This window comes from Salarias fasciatus, chromosome 6, assembly GCF_902148845.1.
Source record: "Salarias fasciatus chromosome 6, fSalaFa1.1, whole genome shotgun sequence".
NCBI lineage: Eukaryota > Metazoa > Chordata > Actinopteri > Blenniiformes > Blenniidae > Salarias > Salarias fasciatus.
The window spans coordinates 6176056-6186055 of record NC_043750.1 but is presented as its reverse complement, the minus strand read 5'-3'; the positions used below and the strand labels follow the sequence as shown (position 1 = coordinate 6186055).

At 44.5% G+C, this 10000-nt stretch overlaps 1 protein-coding gene across 27 annotated transcripts in view; it reads right to left on the bottom strand.

Annotated features, from left to right (window-relative positions):
• The window catches only part of cacna1ab (calcium channel, voltage-dependent, P/Q type, alpha 1A subunit, b), a 189071-nt gene that overhangs the window by 130282 nt on the left and 48789 nt on the right, over window positions 1-10000 (bottom strand). For 26 of the 27 annotated variants that reach the window (XM_030093297.1, XM_030093301.1, XM_030093296.1 and 23 more), the window contains exon 3: window positions 5678-5974. In XM_030093297.1, coding sequence (XP_029949157.1) covers window positions 5678-5974 — 297 coding nt within the window. Of the gene's footprint in view, window positions 1-5677; window positions 5975-6676; window positions 7017-10000 lie in introns of those variants that run through there. The other variant, XM_030093322.1, reaches the window with a different exon arrangement.

Sequence of the window (10000 nt, the reverse complement as noted above, 5' to 3'; positions counted from 1 at the left end):
ATCTGTAAAAGACGAGAGATGGGAACTGAGGAATAGCGTGACTCACGTGTCCGCTGAGCTAAAATATTGGCAGATGAAATCTGAAACTTTTACTAACTCCTGACAATGCAGTTATTTCTCTTTATTCTGCAGATTTCACCAAAATTAGAGGAAATTTGGCACTGTCACGGAATACAAGAGCTTTTCTTGTCATTTTTCCTCCCTGTATTGAAAGTTTGTGCATTGTGATGTAATGAACTGAGGGAGGAGTGACGGTTGAGTAAATGTAAACTGGGAAAGAGAAGTGAGAGAGAAAGAAGATGGAGGACAGTAGATTTAAGACTGGATTGCAGCAAAGGGGGGTGGGGGGGCAGCGGAGATGAAAGTAGAGAGAGAGAGAGAGAGAGAGAGAGAGAGAGAGAGAGAGAGAGAGAGAGAGAGAGAGAGAGAGAGAGAGAGAGAGAGAGGGAGGGGAAGGAGGTATAATGAAGTCCTTTGGGTCTGTGGTGGAAGAAGCCACAGCGCCTGCCAGCCAACGCAGCCCGGTGCTGCACAGATGGCAGCATGCAGGGAAATGCTCGGTTCACTTTCAAATCAGGAAGCGGATGCTCTTTACATTGGAAAATGCCCTGGAATGAAAAAACAAAAAAACCCTCTCCTCTCTTACTGGAGGAAAAACCGTTGAGGCTCTGTGTCACGACGTTTTTTTGAAATACTTTGGAAAAAGAATAACTCACAACATCTAATGGCTACACTCAACTGTACAGAAGACTCGAACATGAAGTCCGGCTACATGACATTTGACGTCAACATGCACATCGTTTTGGCATTTCTGTTCCATAAAAGTTTCACGTTTACACGGCAATGTTTCGAAAGCAACGTCAGATCGCACAGGCAAATGTAGGGCCACTAGTGGGTGCTATTTGTTTTTGTAAGGAAACCACACACCCTTGTGCAGAGAATAATAAGCTATGAAGAACATGAGTACACAGGAGTTGTGCATGAATGTATTGATATTATGCGCAGAAACAATTCTACATAATGTGGTGTTTATGACACGTTATGATGTTCAGATCCCACATTCAGACTAACAACCACATAAACACAAAAGATGTCTACAACAACTACTTTGACAGTTTCAAAAGCACACACACACACACACACACATGCAAACAAAATTTTGTCCATGACGATGAACACATGCACACACACACACACACACACACACACACACACACACACACACACACATATATATATATATATATATTAATATATAAATAAAGAGTAAAAGTGCTGTCCATGGTGCTGAACTGTCAACTAAAAAAAAAATGTCAATTTCATATAGTTACAAGGTACATCACGTGACAGAGACGGACAGAAGGACACACACACAACACACCACACACACACACACACACACACACACACACACACACACACACACACACACACACACACACACACACACACACACACACACACACACACACACACGCCTGTCCATGGTGACAGACACAAAAACGGCTGTGAGTTTGAGATGTGAACCATCCAGACCAGAAAACCAACAACCAACATCATAAAGCAGCCAAACAGCTTCAGTGTGGCACAGCATCTCTTTAGAGTACCAATCTGTGTCATGAATACGGACAAGAAACATTCAGTTGACAGGAAATGGTCATGTTGTCTCCAAATCCACAAAGCCTGTGACAAAGTCACGATCAAAACCAGAAAATGAGCTGCCGGTCGTAACACCAATCCAACCTGGTCATTTTTCTTTGTGAATGTCCATCTGCTCACCGCTTTAAATAAATAAATACAACAAAACTTTTCACACCGTCTACTGAGGAATAAATTCAGCGATCAAATTTCAAATCTAAACTGATATAATTAAACACAATATGATAAAATAAAATGTCAATATTTACACTTTTCAGAGCCTCTCCAATCGTAAAGCTTCTAATGACTGATGAGCGTTCGGTTTTTACAACTTTTTTGAAGTAGAAATCTCAACTAAAACTTCATCATTTATATAGAAGGGAGTGATAAATTTCTGCCCCCTTCTAACCCGACCAGCCGTCACAGCTGGAGATGTTTCAGAGTGATTACTCTGAGATAACTTTACTTTTGTGTCTCGTCTGCACATGTTTGTTCACATTTTCAGGCCCGGATGTGTAAATACTTGATGTATTTAGAGACTGTTACTAACAGCAGGTGCTGTTTAATCAGTTCTTCATAGGTTCAGGATGACGAATCAAATCCAAAATAAGATACTCAGAATCATGATTCACACTTTCATAGTCTGACAGAACACCGCTGAGTGTAACTACCACTCACCGGCTCTGTACTCTTTTAGATTCTGAATCATGAGGTTAAAAAAAAAAAAAAAAAAAAAAAAAAAAAAAAAATCACTTTGCAACCTGCATGTTTAAATGGAAATAAGAAGAAGCAGAGACAGAGCAAACTGGTGGATTCCCTTAAAAGCTGATTTTTGTTTTTTTTCTACAGAGAATCTAAAACCATGTTGGCAGAACGACGAGGAACCTTTATGGAGGCGCTCTGCCAAAAACACAGTGGTGCCTTTCTCTCTTCCAAAAAAGCCTTTTTTCGAACAGTGCACTCCAAAAATGTTCAGACCAGTGGAGGACGAGCCGCTTGAACTTCGTCAAAACATTTCTCGATTGTAAGAGAAGTGAATTTTAGAAATGTGAAATGTGAAAGCTGAAATCAGAAAGGAACAAAATGTCCAATAGAAAAGAATTTTCAAAGACAGAAATAACAAAAAAAAAAAGAAGAGGGAGGTGGAAAAAACATACTAGAAACACAAAAGAACAGAAAGTAAAACGGATGATCAGAAGTGATAATTAAAGAAAAATTAATGGTAAAAGGAGTCCCACACTCCAAAAAAGTCTTGATACCGGTGAAAGAGGGAAGCAATTTGTGTAACATTGCTCACAGATTCAAGCAGGTAAGTATTCTTTTAAAATAAGTTGAGTTTCTGACTGTTTCCAGAGAGACGGAGTCAGTTTTCAAAAAGTTGCATTATAAGTGGCTCTGGGCGCTGCTGTTGTGTAAACGGACTCCTAAAACACGATGAAAGTTCTCTATTTTTACTTGAAAATGGGTCTTAATATTCAGCGTGTGATGGACAAACACAATCATGGCTCTTCTGGACCTGCTTGTAAAGCATGTTAAAAAAAAAAAAAAAAAAAGGAGGAATGAAAGCAGTGGTCGAAGGAAACCGAGTTGTTGGATGTTGTTTTGTATCATACTTAATCAGTCCCATTTCCGGTTTCTATCTCAAGCTGACCCTCAACCCTCCCAGGTCCTCAGACCTCCAGGGGCTCCGAAAGCACCAGTGAGCTCGCAGCTATTTGGCTATTTAAACACACGTTTGGAAAATATGCTACAAAATGTGGAACAAGACTGAGTTACACGGCCTCGTCTCCACACCTTCTATTCTCCACCTAAATCACCTACACTGTTGGAGGTGTTGGAGCCGATAAGCACAGAATAAGATATTCTGCTTAAAACTGTTTTCGTTTAGTGACGGTGGTTTCCAACCTGAGGTCTGGGAGCTGTTTAAAGGACCGGCCAGAGATCACAGGAGGGTCCTGAGCTTTGTCCAAAAATGACGAGGAAAACCAGAAAAAGACACTTTCTAGAAGCTCCAGCAGATCTGCCTCCTTCCTCCAAAAGTCTGTGAAATTGCACGAGACTGCCAGATGGACATACTGGTTCATTCCAAGACATCAGCGATGAAGGAGTGAAAGACACTTATTGCGACTGAAGCAGCTTGAACATCAAAGAAAAACTTATTAGAAAAAAATTTATAAGAAACAAGCAAACAGATTTCTGCAAAAAGGTTTTTTGGACATTTCGATGTCTTTTGCACCACGGAGCATTGTTAACGTCGGTTTAAAAGATGATGAACAGAGACTTAGTATACTAGTCACTTCAACTTTTTGGAGAAACTGTGAAACCATTTTACAATACATAAATTTTGGATATTTGTACACTAAAGCAGCCAATCACATGAACTTCATGTGTGGTCATTTTAACTTTTCGACTGTAAAACTGATAGAGTGAAGCATGTATTTTTTAGGTGAATGATTCAGTATATATGGTGGTACAAGGCTGAATGTGAATTTTTTTCAGAGGAATGATGATAATTATTATCTTTTCCTTCAGTATCTGAATCTTTAAAGCTTTTTTCAGTCGTATCATCTGCATAAATTTGACATTTACTGTGTTTTCATACAGCAGTGTTTCTTCAAAAAGTATGACATTCATGGAGGTTTCCAAAAACACTGTCATATTAATTTGATTATTATCCTACAGTGTATAACAGCAAAAAGAAATCCTCAAAACTGGAGCTCAGATTCCATTTTCACCCCTAAAAAATATCTGCATATGGGCGAAGAATGTAACCACAAGTCAGTAAATATGAAAAGCAATATTTTTTGGGGAAATGAAATCTACAGTAAGAAAGAGACATTTACGGCTATTTACCAATGGCCACTGTTCAGTAAAACTCCTCTACTCAACACAACATGATCATATAATTTCCATTCAGCTGCTGAACTTTTCTGCGCCATCACAGGATGTTTCACATGATTTGATTTTACATGAAGCAACGTTGTCATTATCAACAGTGTGTCTACAACTGAAACCTTCACATTTTTGTGGTTATCACTGCAGAGCTCATAGAATATCTCTTGTTTTAAAAATAAACTTTATACTCCTAATTGATGGATGTCTGTAATCAACTGCATTGAAATGACTGCCCTTTTTTCTTTTACAGTAAGTAACATCCATTTCTCAAATCATGCCTGAAATCCTAAGCTAAGAGTCATTCTGAGTCCACATAAAAGGCCAAAACTAACCAAAATGTCCTGAAAATGACAGAAAAATACGCCTCGACACTGTGCAGCACATACAGTCTCCTCTTTTTCTCTAAAACCCGGCTCGATGAGAGAGTTCCAACAGCAGAAGGCCAACATGTCCCGACTATTACGGCTTTTTCCACTGCTGTCCGGTTGGACGAGCCATAGGCCAAAACCCATATATGGTCAGTAGTAATTAGAGAGAGAGAGAGAGAGAGAGAGAGAGAGAGAAAGAGAGAGAGAGAGAGAGAGAGTCATTTCCTCTCCATTCTGGTTGCATGGTGCTTAAGCCTTCATAATGCTGACATCAGCACTCAGCTATAACTAACACACACACACACACACACACACACACACACACACACACACACACAAGTCACTAGTAACTGAATACAAGACGCATCTCAATCAACAGCAGCATCAGCGTAGCTTGTGACGGCTCGGTGTCAAGACAGCCGCCATCATCATCAACAACATCTCTCATTCCTTCAGTGGAGGCATTTATCAGATGAGGCTGCAGCCTGCGGCCGGCAGAGAGGGAGAGGAGGGAGGTGGATCATGGATTCTGTCGTGTATCAATCAACACTGAGTGGAAAACGCAGCGTGCCAGTTCTCAGAGAGGAAACACGTCACATATTTCAATGCACAACCATCAACTTTCACTCGCGGATCCACTGGAAGCACTCCACACCAGGCCACACCTTAGAGCCCAGCACTCCTGCACACACACACACACACACACACACACATACACATACACACACACACACCTCACGGCACAGTACCTTGGCTTTTGCATTCAGAAAGGATATGGCCATTCGGTGATCTTTTTGGCGTACTTCCTCACCACGTTGTCTTCGCTGAAGAGGAAGAGGGAGCGGTTGACCGTTAGGCAGCTCTGCCGGACGGGTATGGGGTTGTACAGGGCCATGGTCCGGGCTCTCTGGGCCATCGACTGCTTGTACATCCGCTGCGCTCCGGGGGGCCCCCCTTGCCTGCTGCCGCCACGGCCGGGCCCCCCTTGTCCGCCGGCACCCCCGCCACCACCGCCACCACCTCCTCCTCCTCCTCCATACCTGTTGGGTACCTCGTCTCCAAAACGCGCCATTCTGCAGACACCAAACGCCAGAGGTTAGGAAGGAGCCGCGGGGGAACCTCAGAGTGACACCTCCACATGCCACCACCCCATCAGCCTCGGCTCCAAACACACATGCAGAATGAAGTTTATTTGTGGGGTCTGGAGTCTCTCTCGTGTCCTTGTCCCTCTTATCTATCCGTGCCTCCTTCCCAGATCTTCAGCACTGAGAAGATACCTCCATTTGTGAGTGGACAGGGAGGGGAGGGAGAAGAGAGGAGAGGGGAGAGGGAAAGGTGTCTCTGATCGTGTGTTTGGAATATGAATGGAGGGAGAAATAAAGCATCAGATTAATGTAAATTCTTTTGAGTCAGTTCTGGCGTTGGTGGCTTGCCTCTAGAAGAGGGCCACAAATGTACATCTCCAAAAGCAAGGCATCCTGTTATCTAGATGCTTTTTCTGGGAGGGAGGGAAAAACCTCTCCAGGAGCGATGACTGGATAAAAAACAAAAACCAATCGATCCCCTCAAACTAACGCGGTAAAGATGCATAGCTGTGCGTTAGAATAAACATTGCGATCATCTCCACTGCGTCTTTTCCCTCCTCTCACACCAGCATCTTGACAAGATCTGCAGTTTGTTTGTTTTTTTCCTCCCCAGGTTCCCCCCTTCTGCTTTTTTTTCTTCCCTTTTCCTCCTCCAGCGGGATAAAAATAGAAAAAAGATAAGAGTGAAATCTTTAATAATTCATTTATTCTTGTGCCATATATCCGCAGCGCTTGACGCGGCGCGCCGCCGCCGCTCCGGTTAACGCAGACCGAGGGGGGCTTCCCCAAAATCCGAGCCTGGTGCTGACATTTGTTGATATTTGGGTGATGGACGGTGCGGCATCCCTCCACCTCCTCCTCCTCCTCCACCTCCTCCTCCTCTCTCGCTCCTCTTCTCCTCCTCCTCCTCCTCCACCCCCTCCTTCTCCTCGCCAAGGCGTCGGTCACCGATTTTGGGCGTGATTGCGCGCACTTGGAGACGAAAATAACACTCAATCTACCAATTTATGTCTTTCCAACCCCCCTCCGACAGGGGTTCGGGCTATTTCGTCCCCCCTTTCCTTTTTGCGCTTCCGACTTCTCCAAAAAATGAAAGTCGAAATGAGTGGATGAAATGAAAAAAGGTAAAAAATAAAAAAGGAGTGTCCACATCAATCATCTATAATCCAGCGTTTGGAGAGCGAGAATCCCGGACGCGTCGGATCCGGAGGAGCAGAAAAAGACCACTGGGGGAAACGGCAGCAGCAGCGGCACCATCATCATCATCAATCCTCGGTCGGAAAACACGACGGTGGCGGCGGCGGTGCGGGTGCGCTGTGGCAGCAGCAGCGGCGGCAGAAGCGGCGGCGGCGGCGGCTCGCATCGTCTCCTCCGCCACCGGGCAGAAACCGTGAAGCCTCCCCGCCCAGCAGCAGCATCGCTCCCCGAAGCAGAGAGAGGCGGCCAGCCCCGCAGAGCCCAAGCAAGTCCAGCGTCTCCTCTCTCTCTCTCTCTCACTCACTCACTCACTCCTTTTTTTTTTTTTTTTTATTTCTTCCCTTTCCGACCCTCAAGAGGGACGCGAGCCAGCTCGAGCGCAATCGGGTCCGGCTGGCTGGATTGCTGGAGCTCAGCTTTGGCTTCAAAAATTGAAAAAAATAAAAATAAGAAACAAAATAAAAAAAACAAAACAGACAAACCCAGACTAGTTGGAGCGGGTTCTGGTGCCGAGCACCTGATCGATCTGACGGGAACGAAGCGCTGCGCCGCGCCGCGATGCGCGCACATCCGTGGCCAAGCCTTGCAGCGCACGACGCACGGCGCCTCCTCCCCCCCTCCTCCCCCCCTCCTCCCCCGTACTCCAACCCGCTTCAACCCGCTCCAACCAGCTCCCCGCGGCTCACGGAAGGGATGGGTGGATTGGGGGTCGGGTTGGGCGCACCTTACCTCTGAGAACTCAAGGGAATCAAACTCTTATCTAATCATGAGGCCTGAAGGCCTTTGGGGGTCGGTATTGATTATCTGGGGCTAATAAGGAATGATAGAGTCCCTCATGACTCAGAGTGGTGTAGAAGTTTGCACCTTCACCTTCACCTCCCAGTAGGAGTTCATAACCAGGCTGAGGCTTCACCTGCTCCAATCAGGTCAGCCCATCCACCAAGCAAATTCTATAATATTTCAAAGAAAACACTGATTTTTTTAAAAGAAAACTTCAAAAGAGCTGCGGACACAACACTGATGTGTCTGAAAGCTCATTCTATTGCTGTGAAAATGCAAACTATTATTGGACTCAAAGCCATGCATGTTGGCAGGGTAAGTTTGGAAAAACATGTATAACTAACATTTTTTTTAGACATTTAAGGGTATTTTGCACCAAGTTTCATTAAAATTGGCTGAGATTGTAGCCATGTTCCATAATATATATATATATATATATATTTTTTTTTTTTTTTTTTGGGGGGGGGGGGTTTGACAATATATACAGTTTTGTATCATCTGTGCCATAACAAGGAAACACTCTAAAGTTTAAAGTCAAAGGTTATTATGGCACTAAATTTTTGAAAACAGTTTGACACCCCTGCTGTAGAGGATGGATGGATGCTTCCCTCATTAATAACTTTGTGAAACTATGGGTTGCCAATGCCTAATTTGAAGCCTTAGGTTTCAGTGGATCGAGTCCCCCTGAGGGAACTTCCTCTCATTTACGCCAAGAGTCCAAAGCACCAGTCCAATTCGCCCCGCTCGCTGTTGACTCGAAGCAGGAGGCCCTGCTATGAGCGGAGCCGGGGGGAGGCCTGGAGAGAGGAGGAGGAAGGGCCGGGACGAGGACTGGCTAAATGAATCACCATCAGGTTTCTGTCCAAAAATAGAAGCGGGACAGGAGATTTCATGGGATCCTCTCAGCAAACACAGAAAGAAGAGAGTCGGGCTCAGTTGCCATCTTTTGGCCCGGTGCACAGGGACGATTATGTTTGATCAATATTTCCTGAGCAACTACTTTTATCCCTCATCTGACAGACAGTTATGTAATCAGAGCGCTAAGCCAATTCCAACAGTAAAGGGATCCTGAAGACAGCACTTCCATGTTACCAACGCATTTCACAGGGCAGGTTTGGCTTATACGAAAAACAAAGGTAGCAAATGCATGAAGCTGGACCAACTTTTGGGAGACTTTGGGGTTGTTGGTTTTTCCTTTTAATTCTCTGAGGACGGGCTGTTATTTTGAGGACAATTTGAAAGAGGTTTTCATATCTCTGGGTTCCTCCTCTTCCTCCGAGCCGTCTGTCAGCCTGGCTGCGGCATCTGAGCCGTCTTTGAAGCAGTTCAGCAAGCTGTTTGCCTGGGCTAAACCGACCAAGCTGTCACCTCTCCAGTTCAGGGAGGGGGAAGAAAAAAGGAAAATGAAGGTGGAGTGTGCATGTTTGTGCATGAGTGAGCAGAATAAGAAGAGCGGTTGAGGTAAAGGAGCCTGGAATCTGCCAGGTTTGGCCACTCTGTCGCTGTCCGTGGTGCTGAAACAGCCTCCAAGTGCTTTGAAACTGTTAAAAGCAGTGTGCACTACCACCAGCACCACCAGCACCTGCCTGCACAGTGCGTCAGGGTCCGGTTAGTAAGAGTCCCTCCCACCATCTGTTAAATGCTGACCATTATTTGCAGGTTGGTCTCAGCTCAGATCCTCTAACCACACATCTACTGGAGGTCTGATTCAGCTCTGAAAAAGAGGCGGTGGAAGACTCACTCAGAGGCCATTGGGTGGATTTCTGAGAGGAATCTAAATGAAAACCAAGCTTGTTAAAGAGTCGCAAAACTTCAAGAAGGGGATGACCTAGTTTGTATAACACGGGAGGATTTCTTTTGGACAAGCAGCTCACAATATTAATGTGCTTATAAATGGACGGAAGTGTTTATTCAATTGCTTGTATTGTGACTTCCTGACATTTTTCTTTTTTTGTCTATGTCCTTCAGTATATTTTATGAATAATTTTTAACTGTGCAGATTAAATGAGTGGCATATACAAGCCAGGTGATGATTTC